Below are 16,050 nucleotides of genomic sequence, written 5' to 3'. Positions count from 1 at the left end.
CTTCAGTCATTGTCCCTCCTTGCTATTCTAAATGACGGCAAGATTTTGAAAAGACTTTGGCTTGTTCCTTAATGTTATCAGTCTCCCAGTCGTTCTCCATAGTCAAGCCACAAACTTGGGGTGGAATGGTACATGTATTCGTATTGAACCGAAACGGTAGGGGTGTCTCGGTTCGGTGCATGAATACACACGGAGAATACACGGTATAAAAATAAATAAAACTTGCGTGCAAATTAATTAATGTATTGCGGAACTACTGTTAGATACGCGGGTGCTTTAGGGACACCTAATCTGTAGCTCCGCCTTAGCTTTGAAGCTCCGTGGCTATAATCATAGACAGGCTAGCTATAATCATAGACAGTATAAGAAGTGGACAGAGCCATCTCATTGGAACTCAATTGAGACAAGTGAAGCCCATTTTTAGCGATTTTTTTTTTTAGGACTTTCGTTCCTAACGCGCAGACTCAAACCGACTCAAACAGAGCTTGACGACATAGATGTAACGTGAGCAACCCGTCTGTCTTCTAGTGGCTGTGGCATGAGAAATCTGAATCATTCCCTTCCGAAACTTGCAGAGACGGAGAGTGTGAGTAGGAGGTGTCCATGAGCTTGGAGCAGGAGAAACTTTTGCTAGGTATTCTGATTAATTATTTTGTAATTTTGCCTCCACGTCTCCCCGATTGCCCGCGAGCTTCTCCTCCCGTCCATATGGTAATTTCTCTACTGTGCGACAGAGAGGCGCGTGGTTATGACGCAATCGTTAGCCTACTTTTACAAAAACTGCTTCTACGGGGCCATAACATAAGCTACAAGGTAATGGAGCATTTTATACATTGTGGTGTTTCTTTAGAAATAAATAATGGACAAATGGAGTCTTCAAACGCCTCAGATGTAAAGTTATTCGCTGTCAAAGTGACGCCAAAATGAATGGGAGTCAATGGGATGCTAACAGCAGGTGAAGTTCTGCTACAAGATGGTGGCACGCGGCCGGCTTCAACTTCCGGTCGTCTTCCTTCCTGCTTGGCTATAATGGACAGGCTGCGATGTCAAGTTTGCAATGCTGGAATATGTTGTGTGTGTGCCTGCGTGCGTGTGTGTGTGTGTGTGTGTGTGTGTGTGTGTGTGTTGAGAGAGGCGCGGGCGCGATCGAACAGTGGAAACATAAAAACATACTCCGTCATTTTGTTCATAGGACAACATTCAAACTGCAAAGTGTTTACTTATATTTGTGTACACTCGCAATAAAACACAACATTGTGCTTTTGTCAAACTCTAAACTCTTGTCAAACTGTAACCTACAACGGTCACCCAACACAGTAAGTTACACATTCTACATTGATTAAAAGAAAATCAAATTTGTTTTTAATGGTAGTATTATTTTATACAGAAATAAATTATCTTTAATTCAGATGAGAATAAAGTTAGTGTTAATTAAAATTAAGGAAAACAAATATATTGATCTGAAATATAGCAAATTAATTTTAAATTCATTCAGGTACAATTACCAAACATATCTCAAGGTCTTTTTGTCTTCTTATTAATTTAATTAATAAACTAATTATATAAAACTATTGTCCATGCACTACAAATAAACTGGTTCTATGCCTTTACTTTATTAATAAAACTTATTTAAAAAATACAAGGCATTGTAAAACTTAAGACATTTATTTTCCTTTGGTGGTACAGCCTACAGACATGCACAATAAAAAAAAATTTGCCTTCTACATTTTTGTTTTGCTTTTCCCTCCATTGTACCGAACTCGTACCAAACCGTGATGTCTGAACCGAGGTATGAACCGAACCGTGACTTCTGTGTACCGTTCCACCCCTACCACAAACAGTAGGAATCTAGCAGAGTATGGGTTGCGAGTGCCTCTTATGACGTCATCACCCAGTAACTGTAAAAACACGCTACCTTTGAAGAAACCCCAATAAATGTTATTTTAATGCATTTTAAGACAGAAATTTTTAAATATATACATATTGAGCACTTTAATTTAGACATTAATTGGTTGTGGTGGTTAACCTGCAATTTACACTTTAAGGCCATAAAAAGTCTTATTTTTTATTTATGAAATTTACTTATCTTAAATTTTAGATGACACTTTGACTTGACGTATCTAAATGTTTTCCAAATTAGCGTACGTATTTTTTTATTATTCTATCTTTATGGATTTGCTTGTTCACGTGACAATTCGAGTCATTTACGGCAGCATATTACATCTGTCTCCTGCACGCGAAAGGAGGAGAGAAGAAGAATGTTTGCAAATGTCAGTTCAATTCTAAGTTCATTCTTTGTGCTTAGGGGTGTGTGATATATGTATCGTCTATGATGATATTGTAATTATTTTAACTATGTATGAGGCACTGCGAGCTGACATCGCATTTGTCTCGTGCTTTGCTTTCATTGCGTGATGTGTGCAGAAATAGGTGTGTCCCCAAATGAGTTTTTGTTTCATATTTATATCATATTATGTTATGTTAGTTAGTTAGCAAATGTGATATTTGTTTTATACAACAGTTAAATTAACAAGTTAGCATTGTGAGTTACTTTTTAGACACAATATTGTCAATATTGCTTGTTTTCCCTTTATTTTGCCGATGAGAATTTCAAAATGAAACCGTAACAGAGTCTCCATGCAACAGACAGTGATGATCTTTTGACTGAAATCCGCGCTTTGAACGAATCAGTTTAAAGTCCCACTCCGATCATATTTTGAGCTATTTTTAAACATTCTCAGTGGTCTTTAAATTATGATTATGCCGTTTTTAGCCAAAATCACAAAACCTGTGCCGTTTTCTGGGACTTCGCTTCAGCAGAGCGGCAGTAGTTCATTAGCAATTCGCCTCTGCGTTGTGGGCGGAGCCGTTGGCACGGAGACGCCCGAATTATTATTATCCGAAGTTAATCAAAAGTTATCACCGATCATTATTTCACTCCGAGACGTCGCGGTAAAAAACAGCTCGACTTCGCCTCGATATTTCATCCCTCCCACAGTGATCAATCAGGACATATTTAGTATCAGTGGATTGCTCGGAATTTCGGGATTATTAAGATGCTACTGTCACCGCTCTATCTGAAAAACTGACTGACTCTCTCACGAGTGATGGGCTTGACACACGAGGGGACAAACGACTGCGACAGGCGAAACTCGTCGCCAACCGGCGTGTGCAAGTCTACTTGAACGAGCGCGGAATTTCACATGCACGAATGTCGCCTGTTGCTTGGCTGGAGGAGTATGAGCTTACTAGGTCACAACTCCAGTCTATTTTAGCCGGCATTTTAGCGTCTGCTACTGATTCACAGCCATTTGAATGCAGAAATACTCAGAAATACAACTTTGAGCTTATTTTTCTCAAGATATGTCCTCTAACATCAGAAAAATGCCACAAGAACATGTTAACAACTAGAAAAACATGATTTTCATCGGAGTGGGTCTTTAATGATTCAATGACCAACTTGCTTCTTTCCTGAATGAATCAGCATTATTAAGACAGTGACTTGGCCAGTGACTTTTATTAAAACGTTAAAATTAGAAACCATTTCATATTTAAATATTGAATAAAAAAACAAAAACAATCTCATAGCTTTATTTATGCAATTGTAAATGGAGTGTAAATATATTAATGCCAGTTCTGATGCCGCTTCTGTGTCACCTCTGCACTACAAAGATGGATTTTGATTTAATGATTTAATTTGACTGGTAACAGTGGTACTGTGTTATTATTCTAATATAATTTAATTTGAATGCTAGAATTTGACATAAAAGGTGATGCATACCTCTAAATAAGTTTAGAAAAAATGTCCATATATAGGTGAAAATGCCCCTGGAAATCAATTTAAGGTGGCAAATATTGCCCTTTAATAAAAATGTTAATTTTTGTCACTGCTGTGAACTGAACACTGCATAGAATATGAAAAATATGAATATCTTTGTGAGTCTGCGGTCAACAACAGGCCTAAACCAGCCATGATATTGTACTGATAGTGTTTTTGTACTTGTACCATCTAATTATTATCAACAAAACTTTGAAAATATCGAGATATGTTTTTGTCAATATTGCTCACCCCTAATATACGGTATTTAATTATAAGACAAACCTGTTTTTTCAGATGTATTTCAAAGGAAAAAAAACTAAAAACATTGTCTTATATTCTGAACAATATGGAATGAAAAAATAGAACAAATACATTACCGTTTAAAAGTTTGGAGTCAGTACGATTTGTTTTTTATGTTTTTGAAAGTGGAAAAGTTTTGTAGAGCCTCTGCCTTTGCTTTACTGGCCAGAAAGTAGTCTAATATTTTTTGTTTTGATTCCGACTTTATTAGTGACTCAGCATTTTGGCTTATGGTTTAATAACGGCCTCATTTGGGACTTTGTTTCATAAGCACCGCTCTGAATGCCGAAGAACTTGAATTTGGCTGCGACTGCAGGCTCTTCCTATTACCCATATGGCTCAAACCACAAGGATGACCTTAGACAGTCTTCAAGATCTCTAGGAGGAAATTAGGTCAATGAAGTGTAAATCTGCGATAAAACATGTTTCTAGCAAGAGGAAACTTTCCAAAGAAGAGACTCTGATAAAACAGAATTTTGCAGCTGCTGTTGTAATTGCTTGGAACCTTAATGGTCTCTAAAGGTTGTATGAACCTATTTAAAGGTTATGTATAGTTTAGATTTGTAAGATACAGATGTTTGACAGGATGTTTTAAGGGATTGATTTTCTCTAATTGTTTTTCTCTTATTCCAGGCTGTGGCCAAGCAGCTGGTGGTGTTGAAGATGAGGGCGAGGCCCAGGCAGGATGGATTGAAGGTGCTGCCATCTTGTTTTCAGTTATAATCGTGGTGCTGGTGACGGCCTTCAATGACTGGAGCAAAGAGAAACAGTTCCGTGGGCTGCAGAGCCGCATAGAACAGGAGCAGAAGTTTACAGTCATCCGCAAGGGTCAGGTCATCCAGATCCCTGTTGCTGAGATCGTCGTGGGAGATATCGCACAAATCAAATATGGTGAGGGTTCCATCTGAGAGTTGAGAAAATATGGCATAAACATGTTTATTTATTTCCACAATATGACTGATTTAGATGTGACACGTCACTGGATTCAGTGATCTCTGTCATATTTGGGTTTTATGAATGCTGTGGCATTTATAAAGTATAGTTTTCCCTCCAGAACCCTTTGGCTTTTTTATTAAACCTCAGAAGCCAGTTCCTCATTGAATTCACCAGCGGTTGTGATAGATCATATGTGACTGCCAGTCTTCTCTGAGACACAAAGCATGGCTCATGACTCATGCTTACCGGCTTGCATGAGTCACTGTGCTGCTGCTTGTGGTGCCTGCTATGTGGGCGACGCGTGGGGTGTCCAAGAGCCACAGGAGAGATCTGTCATCATGGTCGCCAAATCAGCCTCTGTGTCTGATTTGGAAATTGAAATGTCTTTTTCTGTATTTCTCTGTCATCCCACTGTCATTCACCACCCCATGTTCTCTTCCTTCAGGTGACCTTCTCCCAGCTGATGGTATCTTGATCCAGGGTAATGACCTGAAGATTGATGAAAGCTCTCTGACTGGGGAGGCCGACCATGTCCGCAAATCTCTGGAGAAGGACCCCATGCTCCTTTCCGGTGAGATTGAGTTTCCACATCCTCTTTAAAATGTTAGCTTCTGTTGTAGGGTGCAAAAGAGACCACAACCTTGGTTTAAACATGGAAATATACAAAGTATTAGGATTTTAGAAAAGATTTAGAAAAAATAATAATAATTGTTTCGTGCTGCTGTCATTAAATATATATTTTTTTAAATGTAATATTAATATTTTTTTCATCCTGTCAGATTGTAATTCTGATAGTGTAATTTTTAAATTGTTCATTTTAGACCCCACATTAATGGGCTAGGCATGTATGCTCTACTATTTCTAGAAACCACTTAGCAGCTTTGCTCTTATTTGAAGTATTGTAATTTAGAAGGTAAGCAGTCATTTAGCATATGCTTTTATCCAAAGCAACGTACAGTACACTTAACTACAGAAAAAATCCTCCTGAAGCAGCCTTGGTGTTAAGTGCTTTGCTCAAGCACACAGTCTGCTTATGAAGTTGTGACACATCGGCCCTCAGATAATACTGTTTCCGGGTGCAAGCCTTTACTCTGTTTTAAGTGAGAATACAATCTCAATTAAACTCAGTTGTTTATAAGCATTATTGATTTATAGCACACCTTTAAGCTAAGCTTTTAAAAATTGATGGTGTACACCACAGTCTCCGGGCTCACAGTGTCTTGGACAACAATATTTTAATGAAAAAAATAATAAAAACTGTCTGGCCAACCAAGATTTTGGTATGGAGATAAAGGTTAGGATCATGATCAACACTACAGCACACCATGAGTGTATATTAGAACCTTTTGTTGTTTGCTTTTGAAATCTAATTGCAACTGATGCAACTGAGTGGAAATAGCTCATGTCTCTTGAACCAAGTTACCTACCTTGAGCTTTAGCCACTAGGCTATACCATGCTACTGTCTAAAGTTTTTTTTTTTTTTTTTTTTAATTAAAATGTAACTTTAAATAAAGGAAAGGACTGTTGACTGGTATTGACTGGTGTTGTGACGACCTTTGCTTCTGATTTCATTCAGGAACTCATGTGATGGAGGGATCTGGCCGAATGGTGGTCACTGCTGTGGGCCTGAATTCTCAAACTGGAATCATTTTCACCCTCTTGGGCAGTGAGGATGAGGAGAAGAAGGTGAAGAAAGGTGAGACTCTAACATACTTTCAGGCTCATTTGGATAACTCCCCTCTCTCTCTTTGAGTAAACCAGTCTACCTCTCTAGTTGGGAGGTTACCTACAATCAGCCTGCCAGAGGTAAGATCCATTTACATGATTTGCTGAATTGTCTCCCTCCCCCAAAAATGCCTGCTGGTCTGAAACCCTCTGCCATGGGTAAAATTCAACATTTATTTGGGGAATAATCACAGTATGTCGATGGAGACGTACGATATCCCTTCAGTTAATTTCCATTTTACTAACTCTTTTAAAGTTTTTCTTTACTTTTTGTTTTCTTCCCTTTTTTCTGTTAGCTCAAGCTAAATTTGAGATAGTTATTTCTAATTGGGTAAATGTATTTAAAAAAAATTCACACAAAACACTAGGGCTGGGCGATAAAATGTTAATTATAATTATCACTATATAATTTTCCTTGATAAAACGACAGCAAGAGTTCGATGAATGTTTGATATAATGTTTATGCGCTGCAAGTGCAACGAAACAGCACTACTCATTTGACCCGCGGCACACGGACCATTTATCCGCTCGGATCAAAGTTCGAACTGCAGCGCTGGCACGCTTACTAAAGCAGATGCTTTTACTAGCTGATCGGCCTAAACAGTGCTGTGAGATCCAGTGAGAACTAAACGCTTGAATTCAGCAAAGAACACAAACATCTTGGTGATTTAAACTAGTTTAAAGCTAGATGAAACAGCATTGACAAACAGGAGAAACACTGTGCGCAACGATACCGTCATAAGACTTTTCAATCTACAAATCTCCATCATTTACCATGGATTTACTGTAGTAGTAACACTAACTGCACCATGGTATTGTGGCAGAAATTTGGGGCTATTAATTTAGAATTTGATTAATTTTTATTAATGTAGACATATAAATGTATTAAAGGATATAAATACAGCATTTGTGATTTAAGCTAGCCTATAGCATTTGTGCATTTATTTGTGCATTTATATTATTTAGTATAAATGCACAAATGCTATAGGCTAGATTAATCACAAATAAAATATTTAAAAATCACAGTTAACGGCCTTTCAGCTAACTTTCCCTTACGAGCAAAAATCTTCCTTTAAACTTAAAGGAAATAAAGATTTGACATTTATCACGATAATTAGCAATATTGACTGACATGAAAAATTTAATCGTGGTGTATTTTTTTTTGCCCATATCGCCCAGCCCTACATAAACTTATATATATGAGATTATCATGATAATTGAATCGTCAAAGAAACTCATTCTTGTCATGTTATTTTAGCCTCCAATTTAGCATGCAGTATGTCCCTTCTGCATGCACTGACTCTCCTGGTCCTCCAGGGTATGTCAAAACCTGACAACACCTGCTGTCAGCTCTCAGTCTCTCACATGTTCCTGATAGTTGGGTCGCCACTTAATTCAACAGTCAGACTGGTCTAAATAGTTTCTTTCATTGCCTCATAAGTTAAAAGAGCAGCTCTAAAACGTTTAATATTTCGATTCCTATATTTTTGGTATAATGACAGTTATATACAGTCAGATTTCTGAAGTAATTTTCCCTTTTCCCTCAGGCTCCAAGAACATCTTTCTGTCGAATGTGTTTGCCAATAAAAATTGAGAGAATTGCTTTTGGTTTCAGCCAAAGCCTGTTGGCATTGCCATAGTTTGTGAAGCAAGCGAACAAAACTAGGAAATTTATAAAACCCCTAATCGTAATGAGGTTATGTCAGTTGTGTGCCACAGTCAAAAACAATGACCGAGCCGTCAGTGTACCCTGCATAAAGACCCTCCAGTCCTTGTCTTTTTCTATAGATGAAACATCCAATCCCACATATACTCATGTAATGTAGTGTTACTTATCTAGTTTTTTTATTCTTTTTGTTGTTGTGTTTCTTTATTTTCTTTTTCTGTCTTTGGTTTATTTACTTTGAGCCATGTTATATCAGCCCTCCGCCCTCTCTCTCTCGTTTTAAACAGGTAAAAAACAAGGACCCCCTGAAAATCGCAACAAAGGTAACCTTACCCACTCCCTCTTCCTTCTCCCCCCCCCGCCCCCCCCTCCCCCTCCCCTTCCCCATTCAGCAGCAAGTCTCGGAGTCTCGTGTCAGTCCCACTCACTCACTTGCTCACTTTCTCTCTCTGTCTTTCACGCTGTTGCTTACCCCTTCCTGCTGAGCCCGGGGGAGCTTCTCGCCTCGCTTTACTGTTAAAGGGTGCAACTCTCACCTGCTGGAAACGGCACTAAGCAGCCAGAAGACTTTGCAAGTTCATTGTTTGTCAGTCAATTTAAATCACGGTTATCAAAGATTAGTTTAATATTGTTTTATAGTAGTTTAAAATAGTTATTTTAATTTGTAATAATTTCACAATATTACGGTTTTTACTGTATTTTTCAAAAATTTCCTTGCTCATGTCACTAGCTTTAAATATGCAACTTCGCTGTGTAAAGAATGCATAAAAGCAAACAAATGGATATAAACGAATGCAAATAGATGGTAACAACAGTGAAATTAAACATTTGGGTCAGACTTGCGTTTGTTACATTGTTTTAACTTCTTGAGGTAGGCTACTCTAGTCAACAAATTAATTACTTTATAATGATATGAAAACACGAATGGTAGTGTGCTGTATAACATACCGTTTCATTGTCTGTTTTAAATCCGCATGTGAAGTGTCCTGCTCTGTTCCCCTCCGCAGCCTCGTGTGTCAAAACAAACACTACAAGGCGCCAGTGATTGTTTTTATTCAGCCTCTAGAGGCTGCTCTCGTGCTGTGTAATGACATCGCAACCTTCTCAGCCGCTCCAGCATCCGTTACAACACGGAAAAACTTGGTATGGATTTTTGCCGATAACCGAGTGTTCCAGCAATCAGTTACCGGTGCCAATTTATAGTCAAAACCGATCAATCGGTCGACCTCTAATGACGTATGTCGTTCTTGAAACGCAACTCTCATGTTGAGAGTCATTGCTATGACTAGACTTGCTAAGTCATTTCCTGGACTAAATAACCATCTTACCTATCCTTGTTATTGCCAATGTTATTGCCAGTAAACTTTGAGCTTTGTTAATTTCTACCGTACAATTGGTATTTGATAAACTCAACACCTTAAAAAGCTTTGTTTATTTTAAGTATACACGTTAACATCGGCAACCCTAATGATTTTATATATAAATATATGTTTATTGTCTTAAAATATATATATTATTATTATTTTTATTTTTTATTTTTTGTAGATCTAGTTTTCCACTAATGACATTTAGATGTCTCTCCTTTTCAGAAACAAACTATCTCTGTGTGCTTGTCCAGGTCATCTGTGAACATTTGTACTGTGTTTCAGAGTGTGCCCACTCTGCCCTGGCTGACCCCAACAACCCCTCCGCAGCCCCACCCCCTGTAGCGCTTGGGGACTGAGCATCTGCTCCAGACAGAACTGCTCAGTTTGTCTGCACAGATCTCCTTCCTTTTGCCCTTGGTCTCAAGCACAAAAACACAAGCTGGTATTGGTTCAACTGCGAGTATATGTATTTAGTGTCTTCCTCGTTTTTTAAAATGATAGCCAAGAACTATTTAAGAGTATTTAATCTTGCTCCATGTTGTGATCTTGAACAAAACACCCACTCTCCACAATCTAATCAATTCCTGATAGATAAATTTAAGTTCAACCTTTTTTTTATTTTTTTATTCTCTTTATTCTTGAATATCCTGTTTCACTTGGAAATATGTTACAAGTATAGTGGGTTACGGACAGGGTCTTACATTGCCTTATAATTCATTCAAATGCAGCCAAGAGCTTTTGTAGAGATGCACATTTGTCCGTGCAAGATTTAATCCTAGCTTCATTGATAGTTTATGATGTTAATGTAATGCTTAGGGGCGTGGCTTATGTGGGAGTTGCACCCTTACAAAATGGACAGGCTGTGGATTGTTGTTTTTGTCCGTTTCTTTACTTTAGCTCTTTGTTTTTCTCACTGTTGCTTCTTTCTAGGGTGTGGCTCAGGACATCATGCTGTCTTGTACACTCTTCTCTTGGTCAAAATTTGAACTTTTCTTTCACCTTTACCCTCTTTCTCTTTACTGCACTCTCTCTTTTGGGAGCGTAAAAATAAACCAAAATCTTTCTGATCTTTTTTCGTCTTCCTCTTGATCCTTGTTTCTTGTGGTGGTTGTATCTCTGGCTGTTTGGACTGTTTTTCTGTTTAAGTTGTTTGTAAATCACTCTCCTGTTCGTCGTGCGTGCCGCTGTTCGTGTTGTCAGTCAGTCAGACAGTCAGTCCGTCCATCAATCCCTGATTCATGTGTGGTCGTTCTGGTCAGCTCTGTCAGTTCTGGTCAGTTGTTTGTTGTGACTGGTGGTCAGGTAGGCTTTTGGACTGTTTCTCAAACTCAACCTCAGAGCTCCACTATTACAGAGTTTCAGCCTGTTGCACACCATGTTTGAGATGATACATAGGCTTACGGCAAAAAGAAAATGACCTCTCTGTATCTTTTAAAAAGACTTAATGGGAATGCGGGCTGAGGGATCAATGCCTAACCATGGCAAATTGGCTGAATTTGATCTTCAACTCCATTAAGTTTCTATTTTAGTGGGTAATATAATTGGTCAATATAATATGCCATTTTATCCTTGCCAGTTGTGTAATTGAATTAAAATGATCAAAGTTACTGATATAAAAAGAAATGTTAAAACTAGCTGCTGTTTTGCCTTGATATTTGTTTTCTGTAAACTGACTTTTTTTTTAACGTATTTTCCAGTTTTGTTTAGTTAATATACATTTATTTGGTATTATAATATTGCACAAGTTCAGTAAGCTGCTTTAAAAGTGAATTGAACGTCATCAGATACGACTACCAGAGTAGCCATGATGGCACATTAATACAAACTATAAGAGAAATAAAAGGCTAATTTAATTTCAGCCTAATATAAACAAACCCCCAATCCAAAAAAGAGATTTTCTTTGCCAGTTTAAGATAATTTATTTTAAAAAATTTAATTATGGTTTGAACTTGAAGATTACACAAAAGTTTACACAGCTAATAACAAATGTAATGATTTTTATGTTATATTTCATAACAGAATTAAGAAGCTCATTGGCTATTGACTAGGTAGGGTCCGGTATTATCAAAATGTCTTGTGTGCTGCTTGAATCTAATTTAGATTTACTGTGCGCACCATAACCTGCCGGGGAATGGCTCCATGAATTTATAGTTTACTCCTCACCAGCCTAGATTCACTCAAGCAAAGTCAACTAACAATAAATAAGTGCTTCTGATATGATTCTTCTGTATAATTCTCTAGGAACCCACTGTATGACTTGCCCTCTAGCTGTTACTGAATTGCCCATTCTCTCCTCCCCTCTTCCCATTTTCTCCATTCCCCACCTCTCATCTCCATCCTTTTTGGCATGTTCCTCCCTTGTTCCCATAACCACTCCTGAAATCAACCTCCACAGCTAAGACCCAGGATGGCATCGCCCTAGAGATCCAACCTCTGAAGAGCGAAGAAGGTGCAGAGTCAGAGGAGAAGGAGGAAAAGGAAGAAAAGGAGAAAAAGAAGGTCAACGTCACCAAGAAAGAAAAGTCAGTCCTTCAGGGCAAGCTGACCAGGCTAGCGGTTCAGATTGGAAAAGCAGGTTAGGAAGCCACACATAACGGAGAGTCAAGGGCGCCTGATTAACTCATTGGTCTAGATGGTTAAATATCACTTTTTTGTGTGTAATACTGATGCACAAGTTGACAGTTTTAATGTAGGGCTGGACAACATATTGATCAATATAAAATTAATAAAAAAATGTCTCAGACACTTTTTAAGATCCTTCAAGAAAGTAAAAACAGATATTTTATCTCTAATTTAAATTTCAGTAACAAAAACTGTTTTGTTGGTAAGTTTGAGTAATTTTTACATTAATTAGTTTTCTCTGAAACGCTGATTGACATTAGACATTGATTGACATTTTTAATCTACTTGGCAGTAATGGCTGTTTGGTTGAAATTGTGCTTCCTCTAAAAGAAAGAACACTTACCCTTGTTTATTTATGTCATTTTTTTTTTTTTTTTTTTTTACCTACATCGGCCAACCCCAATTGTGAACAGAAGTATATAAAAAAAAAAACTGTTTTTAGTTTAAAGGTGCACTCTTGTTCTTGTTTTTTTATTTTTTAACATCTTTACACAAAGAAATGAATATAACTATAAATTATATGAATATAATTTTGCACAATATTTATACTAATTAGCCATGTGTTTGCTTGTGCAAAGCATACATATTTCTTCAGATGTCCTTTCATTAAATGAGTTTGCTTCCCATGGTTTGTTTTACTGACTGCTTAAAGAAACAGTGTCTCCCAGTATGGAAACAGGCATGTCCCTTTGGGCTGTGTTCCACCTAATTATCCTACTTCCTACAGTTACCCAATCAAATAACATTTACATCAGACCCACAGCTGTTGCCATTATGAACAAAAGTTAGAAGGCTCTGCTTTCCCCTTAACTGTATTGGTCTTGAAACTCCCTCTCCTCCGGCAGGTCTCATCATGTCTGCAGTGACCGTCATTATCCTTATCCTGTACTTTGTAATTGATACATTTGGCGTCCAGGGTCGTGAGTGGACAGCAGAGTGTACTCCCATCTACATACAATATTTTGTGAAGTTTTTCATTATTGGTGTGACTGTGCTGGTGGTGGCCGTGCCCGAGGGGCTGCCTCTTGCTGTCACTATCTCCCTGGCTTATTCTGTCAAGGTGAGAGCCTTTGGGTTAGTTTACAAACACAAAACTGTATTTTGTTCATCTTGAGGACCTTCAGGTGGTTATAAGTCAGTAAATGTTGCATGATTCTCTACATTTTTGCTAATCTATGTTCAAGGGCTAGAACACACTCCTCTCCCCTAGTAAAACCAGATTAACTGTCTTTCCTCGACAGAAAATGATGAAAGACAACAACCTGGTGAGGCACCTGGATGCCTGTGAGACCATGGGTAATGCCACTGCCATCTGCTCTGATAAAACTGGAACACTGACTATGAATCGCATGACGGTGGTGCAGGCTTACATAGGTGACACACATTATAAAAGTGTTCCTGAACCAGAGGCCATAAATCCACAGACTCTGGAGCTACTGGTGAACAGCATCTCCATAAACTCAGCATACACTACCAAGATCCTGGTAAGAACTAGCCTTACGTAAATGAGATAATGAATGAGTGAGATCTGTTGTTTTGTTTGTTTATTAATTATAGGGTTGTCAAATTAAAAGTCCACAGTAAGCCCCAGCCAAAACGCACTTATCGAGAGCAGACAGCACAAAATGACTAAGGAGCTGTTCACACAAGGCACTTTAAAGGACAGCTAGACAGAGCACAACAGAATAAAACTTAACACAGGGGCCTTCTTTTCGAAGCATGTTAACTTTGTAATTGTGCAAGATGCTAAAAAGATGGAGATGGAAAGAGCTGGAACACAATGTCCATATAGATACATTTTGTGTACATAGACCAACAATTAAAGGAAATATCAGATGGGATACAACACCACATCCTATCTGAACTAGGGTATCATAAACTAAAACTATTTAAAAAAATTTTTTTTAAATGGAATAAAGCTGAAATAAAATGTTCAATATCAATATAAGATAAAAAAAATATGTGAAAGGGTGCCTAGACAACTAACTTTGTAGAAGCACTAAAACAGGGAATTAATTAAATATAATTAAATTAAACGTAATTAGTAATATTTTAAAAAGTAAATGAATGAGAAATTAAAATGAGAAAAGCACATGACGTAACTAAATTAAGAACGAAAGTAAAATTAAAGTAAAAATATTTAAAAAACACTGGTCTGAATGACTTGGTCCACCTGAAACAGATTGACAACAAAAATTATGAAATGCATTGTGGATTGACAACACAAATTGTGAAATGCATTGTGGATTGACAGATATATGTCTTCAACCATTTTTGTCATGTCTGTTCAATGCTAGACATGTCTGCCACAATATATTTTAGTTATCTTTGTTTGGGGGCTTTTCTCAGCAAATACATATAAAACATGTAATTACATAGAATTAATTTGATAAAATAATTGTCATATTTAATGAAATAAATTCCGATTCATTACTTTTTTACACAGATTGATAGCCCTAATTCATTTATTACTATTTTTGAACCTTTCTTGCCTGCTATTCACAATGTATCTTTCTTTCCCATAGCCCCCAGAGAAGGAGGGAGGTCTGCCAAGGCACGTGGGTAATAAGACAGAGTGTTCCCTTCTTGGTCTGGTGATGAACTTGAAGAGGGACTATCAGCCTATTAGAGATGAGATTCCTGAGCAGAAGCTTTATAAGGTTTACACATTCAACTCCACCCGGAAGAGTATGAGCACCGTACTAAAGAATGCCAATGGTCCTGGCTTCCGAATGTACAGCAAGGGCGCCTCTGAGATTGTCCTGCGCAAGTATGCTAAATAAACTAATCTTCACACTCTTAAAGGGGTCATATCAAAGTTTACTTGATCTTTTGAGATAAACTCTCCGTCCAAAAATACCATTTATTGAAATGAAGCAGCAAAAATTACTTCTGAAGTCCTTGGGTCATAAACCCGAAACATGTAAAGCTGGGGACACACTTAATGACTAGCTGAGACATTCTATGACTAAACTCGACACACTTAAAGACTGTTTCCATCGCCTGGAGCATATTTTAGTCTTTGACAGTCAGAGAGAAGCACAAACCTAGTCAGTCCACTATACTACACAACACACTTAACGATTGATGAGTCATGATGGAACATTCTGGCGAACTCAACTGTGCGAGATCTTGTACCGAAACAAACATTGATGTCAACAGACAGCTGCCACTTCTTATCTGCAGTGCAATTTGTGCCATGACACTGGTGGTTTCATTTATGAAACATTAATTAAGTGCGTGTTTCTCTTTCACGTTTTCTTTTTGCCGTTATCGCCTATAGACACATTTCATTATGTATTTCCTGATTAATTTAATTTATTACAACATTTCTAGTGCTGTATAAAAAAATTAAAAATAATTGTTAATCAGTAATGTAGACTGCTATTCTCAAATCAGGCATTAAAAAAGGGTACGTATGGGTGCTTGAAATCCTTGAAAATGCTTGAATTTTGATGTTGTGTTTTCAAGGTTTGAAAAGTGCTTACATTTTGGATAAAATGCTTGAAATTATAACTGTATTTCTTTCACAAAAAAGACCTATCTGATTGAATAGTTTGTTTATTAAATGGAGAAATAAAATGTAGCCCTTCAGATACATAGCGATTTGCGC

At 37.6% G+C, this 16,050-nt stretch overlaps 1 protein-coding gene across 6 annotated transcripts in view; it reads left to right on the top strand.

Moving 5' to 3' along the window:
* Positions 1–16,050, top strand: part of atp2b4 (ATPase plasma membrane Ca2+ transporting 4) — a 145,421-nt gene that overhangs the window by 91,501 nt on the left and 37,870 nt on the right. For 5 of the 6 annotated variants that reach the window (XM_081358449.1, XM_081358450.1, XM_081358451.1 and 2 more), the window contains 8 exons: positions 4,754–5,011; positions 5,502–5,627; positions 6,634–6,753; positions 8,736–8,771; positions 12,211–12,390; positions 13,283–13,497; positions 13,679–13,921; positions 14,963–15,207. In XM_081358449.1, coding sequence (XP_081214575.1) covers positions 4,754–5,011; positions 5,502–5,627; positions 6,634–6,753; positions 8,736–8,771; positions 12,211–12,390; positions 13,283–13,497; positions 13,679–13,921; positions 14,963–15,207 — 1,423 coding nt within the window. The remainder of the gene's footprint in view (positions 1–4,753; positions 5,012–5,501; positions 5,628–6,633; positions 6,754–8,735; positions 8,772–12,210; positions 12,391–13,282; positions 13,498–13,678; positions 13,922–14,962; positions 15,208–16,050) is intronic. The other variant, XM_081358452.1, reaches the window with a different exon arrangement.

Source organism: Scardinius erythrophthalmus (assembly GCF_964197995.2).
Source record: "Scardinius erythrophthalmus genome assembly, chromosome: 25".
Taxonomy (NCBI): Eukaryota; Metazoa; Chordata; class Actinopteri; order Cypriniformes; family Leuciscidae; genus Scardinius; species Scardinius erythrophthalmus.
The sequence above is the reverse complement of the archived record's forward strand: the minus strand, read 5'-3'. Positions and strand labels throughout refer to the sequence as shown.